This window comes from Ictalurus punctatus, chromosome 10 (genome assembly GCF_001660625.3).
Source record: "Ictalurus punctatus breed USDA103 chromosome 10, Coco_2.0, whole genome shotgun sequence".
NCBI classification, from domain to species: Eukaryota; Metazoa; Chordata; class Actinopteri; order Siluriformes; family Ictaluridae; genus Ictalurus; species Ictalurus punctatus.
This window is the reverse complement of record NC_030425.2, coordinates 5691124-5718799: the sequence shown is the minus strand read 5'-3', so window position 1 is coordinate 5718799 and position 27676 is coordinate 5691124. Positions and strand designations below refer to the sequence as shown.

General features: G+C 39.7%; 2 protein-coding genes across 2 annotated transcripts; one reads left to right on the top strand and one right to left on the bottom strand.

Annotated features, from left to right (window-relative positions):
• The first annotated feature begins 6357 nt into the window (after positions 1-6357).
• LOC108270790 (keratin, type I cytoskeletal 50 kDa) lies at positions 6358-8905 on the top strand. The gene is made up of 7 exons (XM_017477708.3): positions 6358-6981; positions 7118-7200; positions 7307-7463; positions 7588-7749; positions 7916-8041; positions 8194-8414; positions 8647-8905. The coding sequence occupies exons 1-7, from the start codon at positions 6418-6420 to the stop codon at positions 8735-8737; spliced, it is 1404 nt and encodes a 467-aa protein (XP_017333197.1). The 5' UTR covers positions 6358-6417; the 3' UTR covers positions 8738-8905.
• Positions 8906-10818: 1913 nt separating this feature from the next.
• LOC108270812 (keratin, type I cytoskeletal 13) lies at positions 10819-21698 on the bottom strand. Its single transcript, XM_017477754.3, has 8 exons — positions 20368-21698; positions 19061-19143; positions 18812-18968; positions 15334-15495; positions 15112-15237; positions 12517-12713; positions 12363-12373; positions 10819-11984 (listed from the first exon to the last, which is right to left on the bottom strand). The coding sequence occupies exons 1-8, from the start codon at positions 20707-20709 to the stop codon at positions 11920-11922; spliced, it is 1143 nt and encodes a 380-aa protein (XP_017333243.1). The 5' UTR covers positions 20710-21698; the 3' UTR covers positions 10819-11919.
• Positions 21699-27676: the final 5978 nt, after the last annotated feature.

Genomic DNA, 27676 nt, shown 5'->3' with positions numbered 1-27676 from the left:
CATGAGGTTGTTATGTTTTTACTTCAAATGAGGACTTGCTTGTTTGGAGAGCAGGAACTCAGTACAATACGGAGATTTAAAATGTCAAACACACCCAGCGTGAGTAAATATAGATGTTATGCAGCATTATGGATGGAAAATCATCAGACAGATTCCTCTGCCGATTGTTAACACCTACAGGAGCGTTTGTGCTTTCTGACATGGTGACAGTAACTGAACAGAAAAGCCTTTCAATCCATTTCTTTTGTATTGCAGGGGTGGCTCCATATATATATATATATATATATATATATATATATATATATATATATATATATATATATATATATATATATACACAGACACACACTACCATTCAAAAGTCGGGGGTCACTTAGAGCTGTGCTTGTTTACTACAGAGAAGCAAATGGAGGATTCTTTGACAAAAGCAAAATTAGACGAGACAATTATCGATTCAGTTCAAAATAATTATTTCTAACCTTGTCAGTGACTATATTTCCTATTCATTGAGCCCCAGTTCCTATTCAAATTCGTTTCACGCATGAAAACATGGACATTTCTAAGTGAGATATATACATACACGCATATATACATACATACATACATACATACATGTGTGTATGTGTTCCATATATAATGCATATATTGAATTTCATCATTCAAATACTTCTAGATGGTTCACTTTGAACATATCAACTGATTTCAATTGGTTTATTTAACCAAACTTTGTATAGGCTCATTGCAATCTAAAATCCATAAGAATTACAGTAATAGTGGTAGGAAGACATCTTAATCATCTACCTTACTGGCCTCGGGTCAGCGCATGTCTGCATGTCGTCTGTGTGACTGTGTGCGGTTTGCCTGCCGTGTCCCTGATGAGCAACGAACCCCCTTTCAGATAGCTTTCATTTATTTGAGAATACAGCTTTATAATATGCATCATGAAGTCATTAACGTATTGTGTGTGTGCGTGTGTGTGTGTGTGATGGGGGGGGGCTTATTTTACAGTTTATATGATGAATAGTTAATCAACTACTCTTGCTTGAAATTTTTTACCTCTTTGGATCCACCATGAGAGAGGTCTGTTTTATCTTACCGGTGCTCATACATCTGGTCTGGTCACTCCCTGGTCACACTGTCTTTCACCTGCGTGTGCTAGTCAATTCATTAAAATGAGCTAGTTAACCAGCCTAACTATTATACAACCATTTGAGACAGATGGGGGGATGTGTCTGGATTCCTATCTGGCTGATAGTTGGCTTGGTAGGTAGCAACTAGCTAGCTAGTGGCACGTCACCTTCAAGCATCATGACTTGTTATTTTTTTAGTAGCTATCTTTCCATTCCGTTCGAGAAAACTGGAATTATCACAATCTCTTGCAAGTAGATTAAATAAGGCTAGGTTTTTTTTAAAAAAAAAAGTTATTTTAACAATGTACACTTGCGTTCGGTTGTCGGTTAGTCGTCGCCACAAATATGTTTGTTCTGAGCAAGCTGGCTAGTGAGTGTCATGCCAACTTGCAGGAGATAGAATCCCACTGACAGTACTGCAGATCAATGCACGAAGAGGAGACTCCATCCAAGCCTAATTCGTTTGTTAATACTTCCGATACAATAAGATACAATACACAAAAAAAAAATCATTGTAAAAAAAAGAAAAGAAAGAAAAAACATGTTAAGTGGCATTAAAACGAGGTAAAAGTGGCGTGGCATTTGCTTCCCCGCCACACCCTTCACGGTTGTATTGCATTCTAGGACTAGCGTGTTATAATCATTGCAATCATTCCATCTCTCTCATGTATGCAGAAAGTGAAATGTTTGAGGGTGAGAATTCACGAACTACCATATTTTGAGAAATAGGTGAAATAGGCTTAAATACAGTGTAGTCCACAGATAATTGAACACTAACATATCTTTGGCTGTTTCGGCTTGACGTCACAACGCAGTATGACATTGGTCTGTGTAGTAAAGGGCAGTTGTTTGCTCGGTTGTTTCTTGTTCAGCCGCATGCCTGTTACGCCCCGGTCCAGGGTTGAGATGATAACAGGAAAAAAAAAAAATAGTGATGAAAAATGTGCATGAACAAAGGACACTGGCATCCCAAAGATGTTTAAACCATGTCTTCATGGCGCCTTAGTTCCATTGAAGGGAAACTGTAATGCTACAGCATACAAAGACATTCTATAGATTGTGTGTGCTTCTAATTTTGTGGCAACAATTTGCGGTAGAACCACATATGGGTGTGATGGTGAGGTATCAACAGTACAATACAGTAGTGTATATAAATCAGACAATCAAAAACCAATAGGAGACAGGCTAATCTCAAAGACACACAAGCAAGCTTATGGTCGAATTCCAAAACGTCAATCACAAATAACAAATGGCAAGTCACAGAATAGACGACAAACTGTGAACAGGGCTGCCGACGTTCCCTCCAGCAGTGTCTTATACGCCATCACGGTGCTGATGTAAGTACACCTGCAGATGGCAGCAGATCTCTCGCCAGCATCCCAGAAGTGAGCATGGCACAGGACACCCGAACAAAACACGCAGATACAAAAAGGGCTGAGCATAACGTCGCCATAGATCATGAGACAGGGTCATCGCATGTACAGTGGTGCTTGAAAGTTTGTGAACCCTTAAGAATGTTCTATATTTCCGCATAAATATGATCTAAAACATCATCGGATTTTCACACAAGTCCTAAAAGTAGATAAGGAGAACCCAATGAAACAAACGAGACAAAAATATTACACTTTCATTTATTATATTTAAGGCGGTTCATTAACAGTACTCATCATTATTCGTCGTCAAATCACGACTTTTAAAACAAACTAAAGCGAGCTGAAATGTCATCGGAAAAGAACAACCTTTTGCAGCTTCCTGAAAACATCATTTATCCTCCTGAACTTCAGATGTAAAATTCAATTCAATTCAATTCCATTTGATTTGTATAACACTTCTAACAATGGACGTTGTCTCAAAGCAGCTTTACAGGAACATATAAACACAGGATAGAGGTTTTAAGTGTGTGAATTTATCCCTGTGGTGACGGTGGTGAGGGAAAAACTCGATAAGATGTTAAGAGGAAGAAACCTTGAGAGGAAGCAGACTCGGAAGGGAACCCGTCCTCATCTGGTGTAACAACGGATAGTGTGAAAGTACAAGAAAGTTCATTATGGTTTTATGTAAAAAGCATAGAAACTTTGCACGAGTGACTACACACAAGGTGCTCGCAAGCCTCATATTCTGTTTCTTACAAGAGTCAGCAAGAACCTGCCTAAAAGAACAAAGAGAAAAAAAATAGCTATCCATGAGTCATAAATCTAAAATTATTGCAGGTCTGAACAGGGCTGATAATACAAGTCCTCAGTGGTTTTAAGAACTCATCCCAGTTTTATTCATCAAACCACATGTCATTCTTTTCACAGCATGATTCATAAGACAGTGCCAGCTCCAAGGAGGCCAGGGCATGCCCAGATGACACATAATCCATTTCATTCTTGCAGGACTCCTGCGTGCTATCTCACACAAAAACAGCATTCATCAGTTCATTTTGGTTTCTTGTTTTTGTGTTCATTCCATCTCAAGTGGTTCAGTACAGGATACTCGACCATTTTTAATTTTCTGAATTTTTTTTTTTTTAGTGATTACCTCTATGTATTGGCACTGCAAAACACCATTTTTTTTTGGTTAATATTATTTTACTTGGTTTAACTATGGTAGCCATCATTCTGATATGGCACACAGCAAATTTTGGATATAAAGCTGTTTATGGAAACCTCAATATCGTGGCACAGGACAAGCCTAGCTCCTTGGAACAAAAACTGACAAAAATACTCTGCTTTGCAAAGGAAAACTCGACTCGCAAACAAACAGAAAGCGATTTTCTCACAGAAGTTCCACTGCAGATTTTCTCACAAACGTGTCAGTGCAGATTTTCTCACAAATGTCTCAGTGCAGATTTTCTCACAAATGTGTAGACTTGATTTTCTCACAAATGAGTCAGTGCAGGTTTTCTCACAAATGTGTCAGCGCAGATCTTCTCACAAATGTCTAGACTCGATTTTCTCACAAATGTGTCAGTGCAGATTTTCTCACAAATGTGTAGATTTGATTTGATTTGTGTATACAGTTGCTTGCAATTATAGACTATGCATTGAAATGTATGTATGTGTATGATTGAAAGCTGTATCTACGCACTATTGTTTTGTTTTTTTTTGCATAAAACTTCAATAAAAAAATTAAAAATTAAAATAAAACACTATTTACTGTACTCTATTGTGTTGTAATGTAATGCGTGTTGTAATGTTAGTGTAAATTGTCCGATAGCACCATCTGTTGGTTTGGAAGAGGTACTTGCTTAACTGTATTTGTGATAAAAATCGCTTTCTGTTTGTTTGCGAGTCGAGTTTTCCTTTGCGAGCAGATTGTGTTTCTTTGAGAAATGGTATATTTGGTATATAATGGAATAATATAATGGTATATATTTGTTTCATTTTGGCACAAATGTAACTCCATAGTATGCCCTCTATATTTCTGCTCTCCGAGTCTTCTTCAAAAGGTAGATCATGATGCCTTCACCCTTGCCCTGTGAAGGTTGTTGAAGATTTCACTGACTGTTGTTTTGGGTTTTTCTCTCAAAATGCTGTTGTTTGATATCTTTTCTCAGCTTCAAAATGGCTTGCTTTTATCCCATAGACAGCTCTCTGGTCTTCATGTTGGTTTATTCTTTTTAAGAACAAATGCAGGGCTCAAAGCAAGAGCAGATGTTAGGAGCAATCAATCAATCAATTTAATAGGGCACACCTGGGCAGCAAAAAAAACCCACATACCAGTCACGTGTTCCAATACTTTAGATCACTTGAAAAATGTGCGGGTTCAAACAAAATGTGCCATGTTCTAAGATGTTCAACACATCTAGAAGAACTTCTGATCAATCGTCTCATATTCAATTTTTGATCTCAAACCCAAATGTCTCCAGTGTAGAGCAAAAATAACAGAATTGGCCTTCCTGTTCCAATACTTTTGGAGCGGCCTGTACATTATCATCGTTTTACAATACCTCTCTCACAGAAGCATTACCTACACTTGTAAAGTGATTATTACCTGCGTTCTCAAAGTTTCTCCTTATTTGTTTATAAAATAAATGCATGAAAAATCATTATTTGTGTGCAAGGAGAAGTAGAAGAAAAAGAAAAAGGAGCAGCAAGCTATGGCATGTTCATAGAGGCAGAACATGTGGAGATCACATCACTACACAATTTATGTGTGGAAATTCACCAGGGCAGGATGCCCATGCTGCCCTGACAGGGCTTTTGCAGCCTCATGCAATTTGACTCTCTGCCCCGGTTCTACACTCTGCACACATGATAGTACATGCACAGTTTGATTATTAGCAAGAATGTTCGAATATGGCATTATGAACTGAATGTTAATAATTAAAAGAAGCTTTTCGAAAAGAAAAAAAACCCCATTTGCATTCTGTTAGTGTATAATAAATATATCTGGATCTTAAACATGACAGTGAAATGTAATAGTTAATAATAATAGTTAATAGTAATAGAGTAATAGTGCCACTAAATGGTAAATAGCGGGTAATTACGTTAGCTCTGTAAAAATGCTCTGTAACCCTTACTAATAAATGGAATCTATTATATATGTATATATCTGAAGCAATGCCGAGGGCCTAAACACTGCAGAATGTCACTGTGGAAAATGGTGCACAAGACACAAAGACAAAAAGAGGTCTGTTCTGAGGATGCTGACTTGGTTCCAGGCAAAACAGCCAACTTTGTAATGAGGTTTTAGTTTACTGCGTATGAGTGTTGATCTACTCCAGTTCTTACTTGTCTTGGGAGTATAACTGCAAATGTAAGCAATAGTCTCTCAGGCACATTATAGACAGATATACTACACCATAATACAGGACAATGCACCCCTGATGTATATAGGAAGAATATGTCAAGGAGTTATATGTTGGTGTGTATTTGCACATTTTTTTGTGCATGTTCGTCTTAACTCTGCAGGGGCAACGCCTTGAAAAGTTTGGATCTATAAATGTGCCTTAAGGGCGAATATATTTGTGATGAAAGGATTGTTGGGCCATATTCCTATTCCTGCATGTCTCCTGTTAGTGCTAGACTTTTCATGCACCACAATATTATAAAAGAACAGAACTGTCAGCTGAATGTTAATTGCACAACTTTGAGTGCATCCTCCTGCACGTAGACCTTCAGCTGCCAGATCTTCTGCCCCTGGCCATATTCTCGGTGGAATGTAAAAAGGTGCTTTTTTTCTATAATCCCACTCACCCTCCCCTCAGCAAGGCAACATATAAAGCCCCAACCTCTCTCTTAGTCCTGCAGTCTCTCTCCCTCTCTCAGGAAAGAGCCACTCCTTGCTCTACACCGCAACCATGACCAGCTTCAGCAGCCAGAGTTTTAAGTCCTCGGGTGGCTCCTTCAGCGGAGGCTCTTTTCGGGGCCCTGGTATAGGTGGATCCTCTCGGCTTTCCGCAATAGGCGGTGGTGGTGGTGGTGGTGGCCACCGCTTCATGGTTTCACGTGCCCCCAGCATGCATGGTGGTTCTGGAGGATCTGGTGTGCGCATTTCCACTGTCTCCCACTCCATACGTAGTGGTGGAGGTGCTGCAGGCCTAGGTTTTGGTAGTAGAGCAGGCTTTGGCTTTGGAGCCGGTGGAGGAGCCGGTGGAGGAGCCGGTGGAGGAGCTGGTGGAGGAGGCGGGTTTGGCTTTGGTGGGGGTTTTGGTGGTGAAGATGTGGGTGTGGCAGCCAATGAGAAGGCCACCATGCAGAACCTGAATGACCGCCTGGCGTCCTATCTGGACAAGGTGCGCACCCTGGAGAAGGCCAATGCTGACTTGGAACTGAATATCAGACAGTTTTTGGAAAACAAGGCCTCCCCTACTGCCCGAGACTACTCTGCTTTTGAAGACACCATCAGGGACCTGCAAGATAGGGTACCATTTATTATAATATAGCTTGGTATATAGATTTATCTATGGTACAAATATAATTCTTTGAATGTTTGAAAAATGTTAACGGAATGAGTTTGTGACTAGATATTGTGCACTAACTTTTTAAATGTTTCTACAGATACAGGATGCTGCCAGAGATAACGGAAGCGTCTACCTGAGCATTGATAATGCTAAACTGGCAGCAGACGACTTCAGAACCAAGTAAATATTCAGTGTCTTACACACTCTTCACACTCAAATATATCAGATGTAGAAATACGCTTCACCACTAATGGGTTTCTGAGAGAGTCTCTATGTTCCTGCTCAGGTATGAGAATGAGTTGGCCATGCGTCAGTCAGTGGATGCAGACATTGCTGGGCTTAGGAGACTCTTGGATCAGCTGACACTGACGAGGTCAGACCTGGAGATGCAGATCGAAGGCCTTAAGGATGAGTTGATCTTCCTCAAGAAAAACCATGAGGAGGTGAGCCCTATGACAGGACAACAACTCACAGATCTGTCAAAAGCAAGCACGTGTATCTCCTATTTGAATTACAGAATTAGTCCAGAGATCATTTCTCACACCCACATGCACACTTTCTAACTAGGAACTGGAAGCAATGCGTAACGCCATGTCCGGTAGTGTGAACGTGGAAGTGGATGCTGCACCTGCGGAAGACCTGAACCGTGTCCTGGCTGAGATTCGCGAACAGTATGAAGCTGTAGCTGCCAAGAACAAGCGTGAACTAGAGAGCTGGTTCCAGGCCAAGGTGAAGGAATTATTACCGTTATGTAATGCTTGATAGCAAGTGTTCATGGTACTCTTACTTCTCACTAATTTCATACTTTTTAAGCATGATTTCATTTATTTTAAGCTAAAGAAAGAAAACAATAACAGGAACATACTGCTAACCTTCAACTTCTGCTTCTTTGCAGGTCGATAATCTGAACAAAGAGGTGGTCACCAGCTCAACGACTCTAGAAGTGTCCAAGTCAGAGGTCAATGATATCAGACGCACCTTACAGGGCCTGGAGACGGAGCTACAATCCCAACTCAGCATGGTAATTCATAGTGTATTCCGTTGGCAGACTAGAGCATGTCGGTTGTGATATTAACTTTTTAATATTTCACTTTTTTGAACGGAACTTTCCTCTATATCCATCACTTTTCCAATGCCATTCCTACCTGTCGTTTAAACCCACTCCTCCTACAGAAAGCGTCTCTGGAAGGCGCTCTAGCAGATACAGAGGGACGCTACTCCATGAAACTGGCTGGACTGCAAGATCAGGTAACAGGAATGGAGCAGCAGCTGGGAGAGATCAGAGATAATATAGAGAGGCAAGGTCAGGACTACAGGATTCTGCTGGACATCAAGACCCGGCTGGAGATGGAGATTGCCGAGTACAGGAGGCTGCTGGATGGAGAGGGTGACAGGTGAGAGCAGGTGCTATACGAAGGAAACCAACACCAAACATGGCTTTTTAAATGATTCTCATTTTCCCCAAAATGTTGTAATCAAATGAAGTATTTTGCTCTTTTCATTCATTAAAAACCCCGTTCACATTCATGAAAAAAGTTTTCTGTACCTGCTGCACTGACCTAAAGCAAGTTAAAACACCACGTTTCGTTAATATAATTGTTGTTTTTTTTCTTTTCATAATTGCAGTGTCAAGACAAACTTCAGTAAAAATATAAAGGTGAAGACCATTGTGGAAGAGATGGTTGATGGGCAAGTGGTGTCCTCCACAACTAGTTAAATCCAGCGTGTCTACATTCAACACCATGATACAACCTTCATTTTAACCCAAGTAAAATCTTCAATATCAATCTTCAAAATACAATTTCAACATCCACAGCGAGAGATCCATGATTCATGTGAAATAATCTGAACTGAAATGAGACAATAAAATGACTCATGGACACAACGACACAATGTCTCCTGCTTTTCATTATACCACATCCTCCATTCAGAATAAATTTCCATTGTTCAGGAATATTAATCACAAATAAACTTGTTCAACTCGGTAGTGTCCTGTTGCACAACTACAACAGGTGTTATAATGTGCACCGACAAAACTATATTACAGAACAACATGCCGTGTATTGTGAAAAATGTTCTGCACGTGTCACAGCTTATGACTCATGCATTTTCACTGTGTGATACAGGTACACTCCCCTACTCTTACAGAAGTATCGGGACACACGTAGTCTGATTAAATCATGATTTTGTTGCATGATTTAACACCAAGTAGATCTAGGTTTGGTTTGAATAATCCTCGATGTGTATTGTGGAAGGCTCTTTAACAATTTAAAGTAAGAAGAAGATGCAATAAATCAGGATCATCTTCAACATCACCATCTCATGTATATTATATTATATTAATTATATTATATAGCACGTTTGCCTCACAGCTCCAGGGTTGGGGGCTCGATTCCTGCTGCCCTGTGTGTGCGAAGTTTGCATGTTCTCCCTGTGCTGTTGGGGTTTCCTCCGGGTTCTCCAGGTTCCTCCTCCAGTCCAAAGACTCCAGTCCGTAGTGTATGAATGGGTGTGTGAGTGTGTATGTGATTGTGCCCTGGGATGGATTGGCACCCTGTCCAGGGTGTACCCCAGCTTGTGCCCGATGCGCCCTGGGATAGGCTCCAGGTTCCCCGTGACCCTGTAGGATAAGCGCTATAGAAAATGGATGGATGGATGGATGGGTGGATATTATACTGTATTGTAGCATGGTGGCGAAGTAGGTAGACGTGTCTCCCTGCAGCTCCAGGGTCTTGAGTTCAGGTTACCCTCTATGTAGTGTTTCACATGTTCGTGTGGGTTCTTCCAGGTTCTCTGTCCAAATACATGCAGGTAGCTGGACTGGCTATGCTACAGTAAATTGCCCCTAGCTGTGAAAGTATGTGTTCATGGTGCTCTGTGATGGATCCCTTCCAGGGTGAATTCTCTAGCCTTGCGTCCACTGTTTCCGGAATGGCCTCTGGATCCACAGCCACCCTGACCAGGATAATGAATGAATGAATGAATGACTAAATGAATATTACATTATTTTATTCTTTTCTCTCATGATCTATCACCTTCACTCGGTCTTTCATTTATGACTCAGAATTGTAGCATTTTTATTTTTATTTTTTAGGAACCACGGTTGATGGTCTAAAAATGTAATCTATAGCATATAACAACTAATTTTCAAGTTAAAATATTCTCCATTAAAATGAGCAGACAGAAGGGGCACAATATTTATGGACTTTTAGCAAGGTTGTATTTGGTTGCGAGGACTATAATAAGACTTTCGGGGTTGTTTTCAGTGCAATATTGTGCTATAGTCAGCAGAGTGAGTCTCTAGAGGCTGCAGAAAAACAGACAGCATGTGGTGCAGTAATGGTTGTTTATGACCCTGCTTTGCTGTCAGTTGGTGCTCAGTAAAAGGAGGTGAATTTATTTATTTACTGAGTATTTGCTTAATTACTCACCAATGGCCAAAACTGTTTCAACTGCTAGTTTGCCAAAGAAACCGTGCCAGTGAAGGAAGTTCATTAGTTGCCACAGAGTTACAGTTCTTTAGGATTTATATTTAATTAATGTCATGTTAATAATAATTTCAAGTATTGAGTATATTGTGTGTATAGATCTGTGGATAAATTGGTTGCAGGGTTAAAATGGCATTTAAAAAAAAATGACCATGAAGATAGGGATCAGTCTTAAGTGTATCACGATGTTGGTACAGAAAATATGAAGGAAAGTCGAACATACGCAGTTGTACATTTACATCTTTCTTTGGTTAGCCTGAGGAGCAAATAAGTGTAAACAGATCATATTATGTATACGTAGTTCACCCAATGTAGGCATAAAAACAATTTATTTGGAACACCGGGGCAAAATACCAACTTTGTTGTCACTTCATAAACACTTACAGACTGCACTCTATATTCCTTTTTCTTACACTGTATAACTGCAGATCCCATTTGCCATTTGTGTGATGTTAGCTAAAGAGCAGTAAGTCTGATTACTGGATTAAGTCTGGATTAAGATGGGTCTGTCTGCAAACTGTCTGTTTTTAAGTAGTACTGATGGGCATTTCTTTCAGCTCTTTATAGACTCAAATATATCCCATCTAGCTAGCACCGGCAGTGACGATATTTATATGTATGACCATTACTGAAATATCTAGAAATCATGTCAGCTTAGCTTGTGTTAACTAGCTGACTAGAATTAGCACCGATGATTATTACAACCCCAATTCCTAAAAAGTTGGGACGCGGTGTAAAATGTAAACAAATGTAACACTTACTTTAGTAACACTTACTTTTCCAGCCTTTTATTGTGCCCGTCCCAACTTTTCTGAGGCGTCATCAAATTCAAAATGACCTGATTTCTTTCTTAAGATGGTACATTTCCTCAGTTTAAACCTTTGCTATGTTTTCTATGTTCTGTTCTGAATCACATATGAGTTTATGAGATTTCCAAATCGTAGCATTCTGTTTTTATTTACGTTTATTTACATTTTACACCGCGTCCCAACTTGTTTTTGGAATTGGGGTTGTGATAATCACCGGTGCTGATTCTAGTCAGCTAGTTAACACAAGCTAAGCTGACATGATTTCTAGGTCACACATATAAATATCTTCACTGTAAGTTGAGTTGTAAAATATAAATATGTCGTAAAAGTCCTCTCAGAATTCCTGTCAGCTTAGCTCATGTTTGCTACATGTATAGGATAAGCAGTGACGATAATGACGTTTATGAATAGCACATCGAGGAATAAATCCGATCAGAAGTCTTCTTGTCGTATCATGTTAACTAGCTGACTAACAAAATCTGTACGATCACCAAGAGCCACTCTCATCTTCATATATGCATTCCTTCCATACTCTGCAGACAGACCTTATCGGGTTAGGTTGAAAACATTGGCTTTATTAAGGTGTGTTCGCACATCAGTCATTAATGTATCTTCACTGTCTGGCTGCTTTCCATTATCTTTATCACTGCGATCTTCTTGCGAGCGACTGTAAGACAGAACATGAGAGACGGTTCATTCCTGAGAGACGTACAGGTTATCTGTTGCAACTCTTTTCAAATTTACTACAAAACAGGCGCACATTTAGTAAAGTCACCATGTATAACAAATGGCTAGTATAAAACTATGCCTTTAAAAAAAATGCAGGTTTCTTCAGGCGTTCAAATTGTGCTCCAAGACAGTCGTGTTAATCTCTTAAATAAATAGCTTATAAAAATAAAAAAAAAGTGATCAATTGTGTAGCAATTCTCCAAGGAAACAGAATGGCAATAAAGTACGTTAGCAAGTACAGCACATGGCAAAACTGTGATTGGTGCAGTTCTTATCGCCTCTTACGATCACTCAAGACAGGAAAGACGTCACTCACCTTGGGGGTCACTGTCAAATAAAGAAAAAGAAAGAGAAAATCATAGCATTAGCACAAATAATGAAACCAGCAACCAACGTCCAAAACAATAATAATCATTTCGAAAAATTCATCACTCATCGACTCTGGCAGGGAAATGCAGTATTATCTTCACCTGCTGTTTCCTTCCAGCAGTAACCTATACGTTTTGATCTCCTCCATCAAGTTGTCATAGTCTTCTTTTTTGTTGGTTATGTTAGCATGAATCTGCTTGAGCTTGTGCTCCAGGTCAGTGATGATTTTTTGGAGCTCTGCTAGCTGCGCTGCGTAGCGGGTCACAGAGTCTTGTAGACTGCCTTCAAGGGACATCCTCTGTGGAGAGAGGTTCGAGCAGCAATAATTGTGCATGATTAGTACTCTAATACATGGCGTTTAAGTCAAACTATTAGGTCTTTACAAAAAAATATGTGAATAGTGTGTGCATTGAGTCTTCAGTTTTCTGATAATATTTTATCTGGCATCTAAATTGATCTGTAGTGCCTCCCACAAACATCGAGTCTTGAGCGGAATTCATTTCATGAGATCATGCTGTTGATTTTAATGCTCATTTCTCATCCGGGCCATTCCTATAGTTCATTTTACTGTGCTGTGTAAAATAAATGGCGTTTCGTTTCAAGTTGATTCGGTACAACCCCAATTCCAAAAAAGCTGGGACGCTGTGTAAAATGTCAATAAAAACAGAATGCAGTGATTTGCAAATCTCATAAACCCATATGTTATTCACAGTAGGGCATAGAAAACGTATCTAATGTCTAAACTGAATTTTAAGGAAAAAGTTAGGTTAATTTGATGGCCGCAAGGCGTCTCAAAACAGTTGGGACAGGGGCAGCAAAAGGCTGGAAAAGTATGTGTTACTAAAAAGAAACAGCTGGAGGTTAATTGGCAACAGATCAGTGACATGATTGGGTATAAAAAGAGTATCAGAAGTAAAGCTGGGCAGAGGTTCCCGAAGTTCCCTGCCCCCGTCCCAACTTTTTTGAGACGTGTTGAGGCCATAGTAAACGGGAAATGGTTTACACTTATATAGCGCTTTTTTAACCTTGGTGGTTCTACAAAGCACTTTACACTGGTTCTCACTCATCCATTCATACACTCTCGCACACACACCAGTGGTAGCAGAGCTGCCACGTGAGACGCTAACTTGCCATCAGGAGCAACTTGGGGTTCAGACACTTCAGCATGTGGAGTCACGTAGGCCGGGAATGGAAACGCCAACCTTAAGAATAATGGACAACTCGCTCTACCACCTGATCCACAGCCGCCATCAAATTCAAAATTACCTGATGTTTTCCTTAAAATGATACACTTCCTCAGTTTAAACATTTGATATGTTTTCAATGTTCTACTGGGAATAACATATGGGTTTATGAGATCATTGCATTTTGTTTTTATTCATGTTTTACACAGCTTTTGTTGCCATTGTGGTTCAATTTTGCCATTCCTCTTGGCAAATCATCTTCAGTTCCCCAAGGCTACAAAGGTCCCGGCAATTTCAAAATCCTCCATAAATTTTCAGTGGGATTCGAATCAGGCAATAGGCTAGGCCATGCAAAGCCTTTTGTCTGTATGTGTGGAACGTCCATCTTCTTCCCACATTCAGTTTCTTGGCTGATGAGATTAACTTCTCCTCTATGCCCCTTTATATTGCTCCATTAATGTGTCCTTTGAAGAAGCACAATGCATCTTTTGAACAGAAGCGGCTCACATCATGATGATCCCACCTCTGGACTTCACTATGAGTGTGGTGTTCTTGGAATCATACAAGCAACACTTCATTTTTCCAAACACGACGAGCTGAAAAGATTCTACGCTGCACTGGACCTATATTAAATAACAAACACAAAAATTCGGAATATTTCTTTTCCCCTCGCTGTATGTGCTGAGAATGCCAGTTTCTTGATGAACAGGTATTTTCTTTTAAATTCACAACATGTAAGGTTTTAATATATCATATTCATTTAATATTAATATTTAAGGCGTCTGAAGAAAAAAAAAAAAAAAAAAATCCCTAGATCCGAGGAGTCCAAGACCGGTCCTGAACAGTTTGGTCAATTCCATGCTCACTTACTAACTGGTGATTTGAATAAGATGTAGAATAAGATGTAGAATTTTCCTGGACTATGGCCCATGAAGAATTGATTTTGGCCCCTCTGATCTAGAAGGTGCTTGAAGGAAAAAAAATCTGGACAGCATGACTGTATTTCCTCCCTCTTAATATACTCGTACTGTGCAGGAAAGTCATGAAGGTTGGCAGCACACTGGTTGGCAGGGAAAGGGTTGGGCTTGATGCATCATGAATACCAATCATTAAGGCTCAAAAGTGGTATTTTGTCTGATGGGAAACCACCTGGCACAATCCTTCTGCCTTTACTGTGCATGTTGCTTCAAGCTTGAGAAATGACGCTCCTGTTTAATTTGCCGGAGGAGTCGTTAATTTTTCGCCTTGCAGATGGAGCCAGACACTCCATGGACCCCCGAAATGCATACTTTTTAAGTAAAGGAAAACATCTGATCCTATTTACAGAAAATTCTACATGTCTAGGTTTTTTTTTTTTTTTTTAAAACAAAGATGACATGAGCTCACCTGGATAATTATACATACATGTCTGGTATGTCAATAAATATTTGAAACCATCATTAGACAAATAAACTGTGATTAAATAGAGCTTAATGTGTTTGTGGTAGCAGTAAAGTGTGGGTGTGTGCCTACAGTACTGTGTTGAGTCTGCAGTTCAATCTGCATCCTATGGAAGTCGCTCTTCAACTGACTGAGTTCTGCAGTGTTGTGCTCCAAATCCTCAGTCTGCTCGATGGATTTCTTTTGCACCGTAGAAATCTATAAAACACAGCTCACTTATTCAAACACCTTCTGATGACACCTTTGCACAGAAAATGTTTTGCACCGTTCATTTTTACGGTCTGTTTGATGTACCGTGCTTTGGTACCAGACCTCCTGGTCTCTACGATTCTTGGCAGTCACGGCCTCATAGTCTTCTCGCATCTTTGTCAAAGTCTCGATCAGGTCTGTAGAGGGTGCTGCATCCACAGAAACATCCACCTGGACTACAGCCTGTGCAAGAACCTGAGCTTTCTCCTAAAAGACACAGTTTCCAAGATTCGACGTGGATGCCAATTCATGATTCTAACAAGTAAAATATATTGCAAATATTTGGTGGGTGTATGAGCAGTGAAAATAGATTGGTTGGGCATGTGTGTGATCTAAATGTCAGTAGTAGCCTGTTTCATTCAGTCAGGAAGTTACTGAGAAGGCTTTGAAAGATGATTATGAGATAAAAGAACTGAACAAAAAGACAATTTTTTTGTTTCAACAACAACAACAACAAAATACTCATAAGCACACACGAACAAGGAAACAGCTAATCACGAACAGCTAATCAGCTAATCATTTCTAAGTGACTAGCTTTATGTGTTGTTGTTGTAGGTAATTCATATTAATATGACCTTTTGTTACCAAAAATTAAATTGTGCAACTTTTTTTTTTTTAAATAAAAAGGCACAGGGTAGCTATGTGATTACAGTGTATGTTTCATCTGGATGTTTCTGTTCTCTTCATATCGTTCCACTCAGTGTCATAGTACATTGAGTTGGCATGGTCAAGTTTTCAAGTATGAAAAGGTGTAAGACCCACCAGGTAATCATGTCCCAAGAGCCTAACGGCAAAAAACAAACAAACAAACAAAAAAAAAAACAGTAAATGGATTAACAATATTTGCAAATGAAAATCTCTAAAATGAGAAATTGACTAAATGGAATTTTTTTTATTATTATTATTTTTTTTTTAGAAAAGATTTATTTTAATTTGTTTTAATTCTTGCTCTTTGTGCATGCAACATATTCTTAATTAAAAAAAAAAAAAAAAAACTTTATAGTTTACTTGTGCTTCTTGTATCTTAATAATTCTTCATAGATAGGGTGTTTGGCTTGAATCTACCGTTCTGTCTGCCTTGTCCTGAATACAAGACATGTTGCACTATCACAAAATAAATTCATTGTGTAATTGTAGGGACCTCTCCTTTGGCCCCATGTTGTTAATCAGATCAGCAGGATCATCACAGGAGATAAATAACTCCAAATGAAGGGTATATTTTCACACATCACAGCTAAAAGCCTACCGTGGATGTGTACTGACCCCACCCATCCTCTTTACTTTCTGCCATTAGGAGGCAGACTGAGAATTCTAATCAGCAGGAACAATGGCTTTGTCGAACCAGTTTCCATCAAGTTTTATTTCCTTTCATCCCCTTTCACCCACATACTGTATGCATTTTTACTGATCTGTGTACACTATGCTTTTAATAGGGTACTGTATGATTTTTATTGCTGTTAAACTCTGAACCATGAATTTACCATGAAGTAACCGTGTTTCCTCACAATGATAATGATTACTATACCTTAACCATAATAATACCTTAATTTACTCTGGGTTTACTATGGAAACTATGTCTACTACATATTTAGCCACAGTTTTAGTATCTTTCAGTGACTGTGTTTGTTATTCTTTCCATGATATTACCATGGTATTACTATAATGCCTATGTCCACTGTTATAGTATAAATATGACAGTCATACCATAGTAACCATGGTAACCATGGTCAAGGTAAACATGCAAAACATTGCTTTCGTTTGTCGAAGAGAAACCGAGCAACGCCAAGCTCAAATTTTTCACTTCATGTACATTGTATGTAAAAACTAGTTTTCTGGAGAAAAATACATAACCATCATTTCGAGAGCTAATGGAACGGGAAACTGCAAGCGGAACAGATTATAGGAGCGCAAAAACAACCGGGCTGGTGGTGGTGTGGGGGAGGGGGGGTTGAAGGGAAAGAGCACTGCATTAGTCATACACTGTTTCCCCTGTAGAGACCTCAGTGTTTTGGGTAACTTTGTTGAGCTGACTGAAAGTAGTAACAAGACCAGTCTAAATTTGAACCTTGTAGCCAGATCAGGTTTGACATAAAATAAAGGAGACGTAGGGTTTTAAGCATCAACCTGGCATTAAGACGCAGTTAGTCAGTGATAAAATCTTCTATTATAAGGTTCAGACACTTTTTCCTGCTATAGGACGTTTCAGTTTTGCTGAAGCAAGCACCAATGAAGCGAGCTAACACAGCAGCTGATATTCTCACTCGTGCTGTGTTTACTGCTTTGACCGTAAAGAAAGGCATGTCCACCTTCACACTGGCCCTGGCATTCCAGCACTGTCTGAAATCTCCACACAGATACCACCTGGAATGTGTTCTTTCACAGTTAACACTATCTGTTTCTCAGACGCTACATCACTGACTGAAGTCAGCTGTGATATTGCCTCTTAGATACACAGCACATTACTTTGCACTTTGTTTGAACTGATTGCGAGTGAAATCGTCACTGGGGAAATTCACTTGTATTATATTTAGTAAAACGGTGGGTAAAGATTTTCATGTGAATAAATGTTTTCGAGGATTAAAGTGAGAAACGGATGAAAACGAGGGCGTCGAACATTCCAGGTTGTATCTGCGTGGAGTTTTCAGACAGTGCTGGAATGCCAGGGTGAGTGTGAAGGTGGACACACCTTTCTTTACAGTTAAAGCAGTAGACACAGCACGAGTGAGAATATCGGCTGATGTGTTAGCTGGTTTCACTGGGGCTTCGGCAAAGCTTAAACCTTTTGTCATGTCCTATAACAGGAAAAAGTGTCGGAACATTATAATAGAAGATTTTTAGCACTGACTAACTGTGTCTTAATGCCAGGTTGAGGCTTAAAACCCTATTGATAAGTTGACTGTGAACACTCTCCCCTCCCTGTGCACCCCCCCCCCCCCCAATCTATCTGTTTCCTGGTTCCTGGTTCCAATTTTTCTCTTTGTTGACTGAGGTGTGGATGGATAAAGCCCCTCACCATTTGTGCATTCCTTTGTCCCCTCACTATTTGCACATTTACATACCTTCCTGCTTCATGCAAATATGCCCTTCCGCCTAGCCAATCAATAGTTAACCTGTTATCTCTGTCGTGTGTCAAGTATGATTGATATATACTCTGTCTTTCTTGGAATCAATGAGAGATCTTGCCATTTGAACTTTGTGTGTCTGTATGATTTGGTAAACTCTCCCAAGGGCTTGGTGTGGAAAGTGAGTATCGAGGCTATGGCACAGTCGTTCTTGTGCATTTTCACGTTGCCTCTTTTTAAGAATCGTAACCTGGAGATTCTCTAGTTTCAAATCCTAACAGTTTTCTAGTGGCTCGCCCCGGGATATAGATTCACAAATCCTAACACCCATGTCTCCTTTATAATTTTTATTTTTTTATGTCAGACCTAGTTGACTTGATATAAGAGGACTTAAGAACTGTCAGGATATTATACGAGGGATATACAGTTAGAGTGAGGAAATAAATGACAAATGTCTGTACCTCCTCATGGTTCTTCTCAAGAACGATGCGTTCCTCACTCAGGCTTTCATACTCCATCTCCAGAGTTGAACGGGATAGGATAAGCTCATCCATGAGCGTCCTGTTTTGGGCAGTTTCTGCCTCCACTGATGTACGAATGGCTAGCTCTAACTCGTACCTAAAGTGAGGTAAAGGATTATTAATGCAATAAAATATGGAAAATAAGGCAGCTACACACGTACTCTAAACACACACATTTTGTTCACTTACTTGATTCTGAAATCATCAGCAACCAGAAAGGCATTTTGAATATTTAGTCCAGCCTCACCATTGGACTTAGAGATTTGCTGAATCTGGAAAAGATTGGAAAAGATGCAGAACGTTTTCTCATCACTGTCAGCCACTTGATACGGTTTATACTAGTAGGGACTACAGTGGGATGTTAAAGTAGAGCAGCAAAAGGGGAAATAAATCAATAAACAAAGTGTTGTAATTTTAGAGCCGGGCTAGACAATCTTATCTGCCGAAATCTGGTCTGACTGCAAGCTTTTGTTGCAACAAAGCAGGAGCACATCTGATACAACTAATCAGCTGAACACTGAAAATCAAACAAAACTTTGTGCTCCTGCTTAAATCAATCAAAACTATGCTGTCACACTGACTCCTTTAAGATATGCCCTTATGCAGATAAGATACCTAAGAGGCCTACTCTTACGTAAATTACATTTGTAGCATATTTTCATTTAACCATTCAGTCGTTTTTTAACTCAATCATTTTGATGCATTCATTTTTAAGCTTTAAAGCTATTTAAAATTGTGCCTCTTCAGTTTGTGTAGCGGGGCGCAAGTTCAGCAGTGTCACTATATGGATCATTCACACGTTGAGATTTGGAAAATATGTAAGGTAAGTGAAAAGGAGCACAGAGAAAAAGCTAAATTTAACCAAAGGGTGATTAGTTAAGGATGATTAGATCGAACAATATGAGTATTCAGTAAAATGTAGCTTCAGTAAAATATAACTTTATAAATATAAATCTCTCTCTCTCTCTCTCTCTCTCTCTCTCTCTCTCTCTATATATATATATATATATATATATATATATATATATATAATCAATGATCAATGACTATGACTGCAATTTAATAGAGTTAATGTGAAATGGAATACACCGTTATATTTACATCAGGCACATGTCTGTAAAAGTACGCTACTAGCTAAATGAGAAGAAAATGCTGGTGTCTTTAAACTAGATTGTGAATTTACTGTATTACGACCGTGTTTGATACATATAGGTGCGTCCAAAGTAAGATCGTATGTTAGTGGGATAAATGTGAAATGTGAATAATCAATTCATGTCTAAAATTGCTATACAGTAACGGAGCAGGCTTGTGCACTGTTAGTTATCAGCCTTAGTCCCGTATTCTCATGCATACTTTTTTTCTTCTTTGCTTAGATAGATAGCTAGAATGTGTAATGTCAGGCTTACATTTGTCAGATTTAGAGCCCAAGTTACATTGTAACGTTGCAACCATTCTATATGATCCCTTCTACCTTTTTTTTCTTCTTCTAATCTTACCTGATCTTGTAAGCGTTCAATGGTGGCCAAGAATCCCGAGTACTCGTTGGACACCACAGTGTGGCTCGCACACCACTCGTTAATGTTCCTCTCCAGTTCAGCCTTTTTACCGTTCAGAGACTGCACCTTCTGGATAAAGGATGCCAGACGATCGTTTAGATTCTGCATGATGGCTTTTTGGTTGTCTGAAATGTCCAAAGTGAGGCCATCTGCACGGTTGGATTGCCAAGAAGATCCACAAAATAACGCAGGCCTGGAAGATGAAACGCGGGTTCCTTGACCCCCGGCGCCCCCGTACACACTGAGTGTCTTGGTGCCGTAGGTTTTCAAAGGCAAAGACATGTCGCTGTCCTGGTGGAGACCTACAGAAAATAGTAGCTGCACCTAAAGAGCGTCTGCTCGCATATTACAGTTGAGTAGCTGGTAAGGCTTTATAGGTATAGTCCTGCATACGATAAGACAGGTGCATACCCCTACATTTCCATTTATGGCAATAAAGCATCCTTTCCGGTTATATACCCACATTTTCTTGCAACCAGTGACATGATAATATCACAAATGGCATCCATGTCCATCATCATGAACCTGTTCAAGGTTAACGCATTCACTCAACGTCAGTAACCACTTGTCCTGAAGACTTCAGAACCTGTCCTGGAACAAAAATGTTCATACATCCTTTATTTGAACCTTATTTTCTGGTGAAAACCAGTCAAAAACAGATTTTGTCACTTTGTCAAGATGCGTATCAGATGTTGGGCATGCAGATTTTTAGATATGAAACGTTTTTCCAATGAAACATCAGAAAACTATTCACCCAACCTGTTGGAGGGGAAATATTTAACTAAAAGGAGCGTTCCTAGAAGAGCAGATATGACCATGCAGGGTATGCAGAGTAACAGGTGTGCTTTCTATGACAGCCATACTTCATCTGCAGTGCAGAGGTCAGAAATGCGTTATTGGATGGTCGTGGATCCTGAAAGATAAAACTCTTTCATCCAGTGCATCAGTATGTGTTGATCATGTACGTGGTATAGTGATGCTTCTGCAAATTTTGCCATTTTTAACCATATTTGAACGTGCAGATCTATCCAATGAACTGATCTTTTCCTAAATACAAGAAAATATGAAAAATAAAGGAAAAGAATACATGAAAGTAAAAACACACTTCCATGAATTACAAATTAGAGTATGAGGCTGGAATATGTGCCTCTTCGTTATTTGATCTGGTTGATTTGCGTGTGTGTGTGTGTGTGTAGTGTTTTCTTCCAAACCCATTTTGGTCCAAATATGTGCTTGTGATACCTCCTACCGAGGTAATGACCATTTTTATGACTTAACTATCAAGTTCTTCCAAACTTACAACTATATTTTAAAATACTATGCAATATACTCTATACACATTTTTTCCAATGTATTTAAATATATTGTTAAATATACTGCAATATATATATATATATATATATATATATATATATATATATATATATATTTAACAATATATGTCAATATATGTTGACACGCCAATTAGTGTTTACCTATTTCATGCGTTTTGCTAACAAAGTACAGTCATACATTCTCCATAGATAAGCATACTAGAATGGGAGTGACCAAAGAGCACAGTGACTTTCAATGTGGCCCTGCCATAGCTACTGCACATAGATAAAAACCTATGTGCTACAGAATGCATAAAATTCGTGCTTCTCTATATGTTGAAGGTTTATAATAGCAACCCAGAAATGAATCAATAAAAAAAACGAATACTGTAGTAATACTGAAATGATATGCTTTGTACTGCACCCTTCATTTACTTATATCTAAACAGAGTTACTGATTGTTATTACTGAAGGGTACTGAACAAATAACGATCAGATTGCTAGTTTTATTATGTTCCTGCAGTTCTGTAAAGACCAGAACCTCCAGGGGTGGTGAATATCATCTGGATACCTTCTTGGGCACATGCACACACATGCTGAGACCTTCCAACAGTGTCACAAAGTGACCTGATTATTAAATAGCCACCGTCTAGTTCAATTCAATTCAATTCCATTTGATTTGTATAGCGTTCTTAACAATGGACGTTGTCTCAAAGCAGTTTTACAGAAACATATAAACACAGGATAGAGATTTTAAGTGTGTGAATTTATCCCTATTGAGCGAGCCGGTGGCGAGGAAAAACTCCTTAAGATGATATGAGGAGGAAACCTTGAGAGGAAGCAGACTCAGAAGGGAACCCGTCCTCATCTGGGTAACGACGGATAGTGTGAAAGTAAAAGAAAGTTCATTATGGTTTATACATGAAGTATTTGTTGAACTAGTCCACTGTTCACTAAAGGAGACCTGAGTGCAGAACTGTATGTGGGAATTGCAGTCCCGAGACCATCGCAGCAACCGTAGTCCCAGCAACCACAGCGAGAACGTCCATGTAGAATTGACGTCCAAAACCATTTCATGGTACTTCAAGCGGTACCGTCCTCAGCAATCTCCAGGCTGTAGCCTCGACATGATGAGAGCTCCATCCAGAGGTAGGGCACCCGGATGGATCAGGCAGGTCCGGAGAGCAGAAGGGTCAGGATCACTGACATCTCCATAAAATCATGTGTGGCTCGACAGAAGGAGAGAGGGAGAGGGAGGTAAAGAGAGGGAGAGATTATTAGGTATGCATACTATCCCGTGATGGATAGGACTGTGTACTTTGCGTAAAAGAAAGTTTATTCATGTTAAGCTTGAGTAAACAAATACGTTTTCAGCCTGGACTTAAACACTGAGACTGTGTCTGAGTCCCGAACACTAATAGGAAGACTGTTCCATAACTGTGGGGCTTTGTAAGAGAAAGCTCTTCCCCCTGCTGTAGCTTTCACTATTCGAGGTACCAATAAATAGTCTAGTCTAGTCTAAATAGCATGCAGAGAATGTACTGAGCATAAGAAGGACCTTAGGCAGAAAACCCAGATTTAACCATAAGGTCAATCTGGAATCATATGGCCCGGAGTGTTTCCTGTTCCGCTAGCTTGCAGACGTCCAAAACCACAGGCTTGGGTAACCTTGTTCTGAAACTGAAGTTTGTAAACCGACAACATTTTCATCAGGACCCACATGTTATGATGTTGTTAATGCCCATTGAACAATTTTGGCTGCGATGCGTCCCACCGGCAGCCCCCGCCCCTCATAAATGTCTCTAGAGGATCCTTTAATGGAGGATTAAAAAAATGTTTAAGACATGAGCCACAGGAGGATTAGGGTATGCCCAGGCACCTGCTAGGGGCCTAAGAGGATCCATGGCTAGTCCATTCAGCTGTGCAGGTTTCTAGTTTCTAAAACCTGTGCTCTTCTCTCCAAGGCCTTCATTAGCAGCAGACCCAAAGAGGAATCCTAGCATATAGGGCAGATTTCACAAAGTTGATTTACAAGGGTCTGGTATCGTTTCTAAAAAAAAATAATAAACAGCTTGAAATCACTAGCCTAAAGCCTTCACACTCCTCTAACAGTATGAATGGCTTGTTATTCCTGTAATCACTCACAGCCTGTATACTGTAGACTAATGAAAGGTGTGCTTGATCAGTGCAGTGGGTGTGCTGCTATGGGTGGAGTAGTTGTGTCAGTTTTGTTTTGCCACTAGGTTATGCTGTGTAAACAAACCTCTACTCTGTCCTCTTGACTTCAGGTGTTATATCAGAAAACTGTGAGGGCTTGTTTTAGTCAGGAAACTCGAACAATGAATAACATGGTCCAGCATTGCAATACTGTTTTTAACATTCCATGGCCATTTCCTAATTAGAGGAATCTGCATGATCATCTTACTACTTTCTGACCTATATTGAACATTCATGGTCATATTTATCCATAATGTCAGAAAATATTATCTTGTCCATAGGGGCAGGTGATATTGAGCCTCACAATTTACAGTATACTCGCTAGCCACTTTATCAGGACCACTTGTACACCAGCACATTTATGCCGTTATCTAATCAGCCAATCATGTGGCAGCAGCGCAATATGAAAAATCACGCAGATACAGGTCAAGAGCATCAGTTAATGCTCACATCAAACATCAGAATGAAGTTAAAGGGATCTGTGTGTCTTTGATCGTGGCATTGATGTTGATACCACATGGGCTGGCTTGAGTATTTCATAAACTGCTGATCTGATCTGGGATTTTCACACACAACAGTCTCTAGAGTTTACATAGAATGGTGCAAAAACCATTATCTTTTTCCAGTCTTTAACTGTCCAGTTTGGGTGAGTCTGTGCTCATGATCAGGGCGGGTCTTTATGCCTATAAAGACCATAGATTTACATGAACTTATAGCTAAAGTACATGCTCAGCACACATACTACATGAAAATGTAAGACCCAAACAAAAAACCTGACACCGTAGATAGACATGGGCCTACAAAACCGTTCTAGCCCTCTTACTGATGCTCAAATCTGACTGCAACTCACATGCCAATGCAACATGTCAGGCTAAGTATCATTATTTCCATCATAACTGGCCTGTATTAGGAAGTAACCATATCAACAGCTGAAATCAGCACCATAGAGACGCACAGCAGCGTAACACAAACAGCGAAACCTACATGGCAGCAAAACATACACTGACACTGACACTACAAGCTTCACTCACTGAGCGACTAGCTCCACAAATATCAAATCTACAACAGCGCCACATATTTGCCAAGGTATATTGGTAAATAAGCCTTACGTTTAGCAGAACGTCATATTTCTTGACTTTGTGCATGCAAAGCCGTTAATGAAATCCTCGAAATTATTTTCTAAATCTGAGGACAACTGACTTGCGATTGCGGCTACATTGCGAACGGTGGCTACGTGCTGTGATAGTTTATCTTCTTTTTTAGTTTGCATTACACACAACCACTTAGCTGATGCCGATCCATTTTTAATTTGTCTGATATGATAGATTGGCACCAGTGGCACTGCTGTCATATCACAGCAAACCAGTGACTACATTTCTCATCCTGCACAGCGGCCTACAAACATGGCCGCCGTGGACCGCAATTCCCAGAACACTCACATTCACTCTAATCATGCACACCTGCATCCTATTCACAGCTCTCACAGCCTCACGTATAAGAGACTGGTTCTATACAAGGACTTTGCAAAGTATTACATTCAGTTGCCTAGTCTCTGTTGTATGTCCAAGCCTTTTATCGTGTTTGCTTTTCTGATCATTGACCTTTGTTTACTCTGTTGACCTCGCTCTTCTACCCTGCCTAGTTTTGCCTGTTTGCCTGATCGTTTGACCCTAGCCCAGGGATGGGCAACCTTATTCGGAAAGGGCCGGTGTGGGTGCAGGTTTTCTTTCCAACCAAGCAGGAGGCACACCTGATTCCACCTGTTTAATCAGTTGATCTTGGCTTTCAATAGACTCAGGTGTGTCTTCTGCTTGGGTGGATTGAAAACCTGCACCCACACCAGCACTTTCTGGATAAGATTGCACACCCCTGCCCTAGCCAGTCTTGTACTTTGATTTCTGCCTAATCCTTTGGACTTTTTTTAAGTAAACCACCATACCTGCACTTGCTTCCGTCTCAGCCTCCATTACATGACAACTGCGTCATTGTGGACTCGACTCTGACTATATTGTATTAACGGTTAATCTGTGTGCATCTCTTCCTGTAAATTATATATATATATATATATATATATAGATAATATGACAAATATTTTAAAGCTGTGGAACCTGACGTGGTCTACTGATGTTGTAGTCCATCCACCTCAAGGTTTGACATGTTGTGCATTCGGAGATGCGTTTCTGCTCACCACAGTTGTAAAGAGTGCCGATTTGAGTTACTATAGACTTCCTGTCAGTTCAGACCAGTCTGCTCATTTTCCTCTGATCTCTCTCAACAACAATGTGTTTCAGACCCTCCTCTCACAGTGTAAACTCTAGAGATTGCCGTGTGTGAAAATCCCAGGAGATCAGCAGTTTCTGAAATACTCAAGTGGAAGGGGGATTGTTGAGTGCTTAATATCTGAACATCAAAAATACGTGCAAAATTCTTGTTTCCCAGGCGAAAGCTGAGAAAAAATGAAGAAAAGACTTCTTTTTTGCAATGCCTATTTTTTGGGGGGTTAATTTCAAGTTTTTTTTTGTGTGCTTTAGATAGAGTTGGGCTGGAAAAACCTTTTAATGATATTACCTCGAATACAGTTGAACAAATGTACATCTAAAACTGCTGCTAGGCTGTGTGACTGTATGCTGTTGGTTAACAATATTAGCTCGTCTGTATTCGTCGCACACTTGTGAAACACACCAGAGCCACTCTACATCCTCACTGTAGGGGTCATGCATTCTTCCTGTACCATTCTCTCTGTGTTACAGCACACATGCAGCCACCCATATTTCTCAAGAATATGCTGAAGGGTGACTCATTTTATTTTCCACATCTGCAGACCAGTGCGTATGGTCTTTGCACTTCTGAATTCTCAAATGTGCCTTTGTCTTCGAAATAAGGGATTTATGTTCTGCTAGCCTACTATAACATCACTCTTTATGACGTTGTGGACAGACTGGTCTGATCAAATCACATTGTGCATTAACATGGTCCTTCACTTGACTTGATGAACAGTTGCTCGTCTGTGTTTCCTTACATATCACACTAATACATGAACATCATGGTCATCATGGCCCATGGCTTTCCCATAGCTCTAAATGAAGATGTCAGTTTAGTCACAGTTCCTATTAAATCACAAACAGTTGACCGGGCTGTCTGTGAATGAAACTTCAGCCGTTCATACCCTAATAATGGACTCTTTAAAAGTCAACTAGATATTTTCCTCTAACCATCTTGATCCAAAAGTGAGCCAAGTGAGTCCACCTCAAGGTCTCTAATACTAATACTTGCAACAACAGAAAAGGAGTGTTGCATGCTATAGAAATATGCACTGGTGGAAAGAGTACAAAAGAGTACATACTACTTGCTAAGTAAGTAGTCATCAAAAAAATAGCACAAGTAAGAGTAAACAAGTCATCTGATGAGAAACTATTTGAGTGACTAATTAACAAACTGCAAACTTTGTTTGTTTATAATTGACACCACTAATCTGAAAAATCTGTTTTCTGTTCTGTTCTACTCTGGCTCATGTTAATTCATACATGTTTCTAGCTGCATAGTTAGCTATCTAGCAAAGAGTCTCTTTACTCGTTATCCTGAGCATTACCTGTAGGCTGTAGCAGCACTCAGATATATTTAAAACAACAGGCAGTCACTACCAATTGGACTGACATTTATACTATATTATAAAACTACTATACTATACTATAAAACATGAAAAGATGCGGCTAGCTAGT

What these genes read in the sequence shown, in the direction of transcription:
- LOC108270790 (XM_017477708.3), top strand. Translation starts at nt 6,418, where the DNA reads ATGACCAGCTTCAGCAGCCAGAGTTTTAAGTCCTCGGGTGGCTCCTTC. An exon ending in TCAGGGACCTGCAAGATAGG is followed by an intron (nt 6,982 to 7,117) that starts GTACCATTTATT and finishes ATGTTTCTACAG; the next exon opens with ATACAGGATGCTGCCAGAGA. An exon ending in CTGGATGGAGAGGGTGACAG is followed by an intron (nt 8,415 to 8,646) that starts GTGAGAGCAGGT and finishes TCATAATTGCAG; the next exon opens with TGTCAAGACAAACTTCAGTA.
- LOC108270812 (XM_017477754.3), bottom strand. Translation starts at nt 20,709, where the DNA reads ATGTCTTTGCCTTTGAAAACCTACGGCACCAAGACACTCAGTGTGTAC. An exon ending in GCTGATGATTTCAGAATCAA is followed by an intron (nt 18,969 to 19,060) that starts GTAAGTGAACAA and finishes ACCTCACTTTAG; the next exon opens with GTACGAGTTAGAGCTAGCCA. An exon ending in AGGTCTGGTACCAAAGCACG is followed by an intron (nt 15,238 to 15,333) that starts GTACATCAAACA and finishes TGTGTTTTATAG; the next exon opens with ATTTCTACGGTGCAAAAGAA.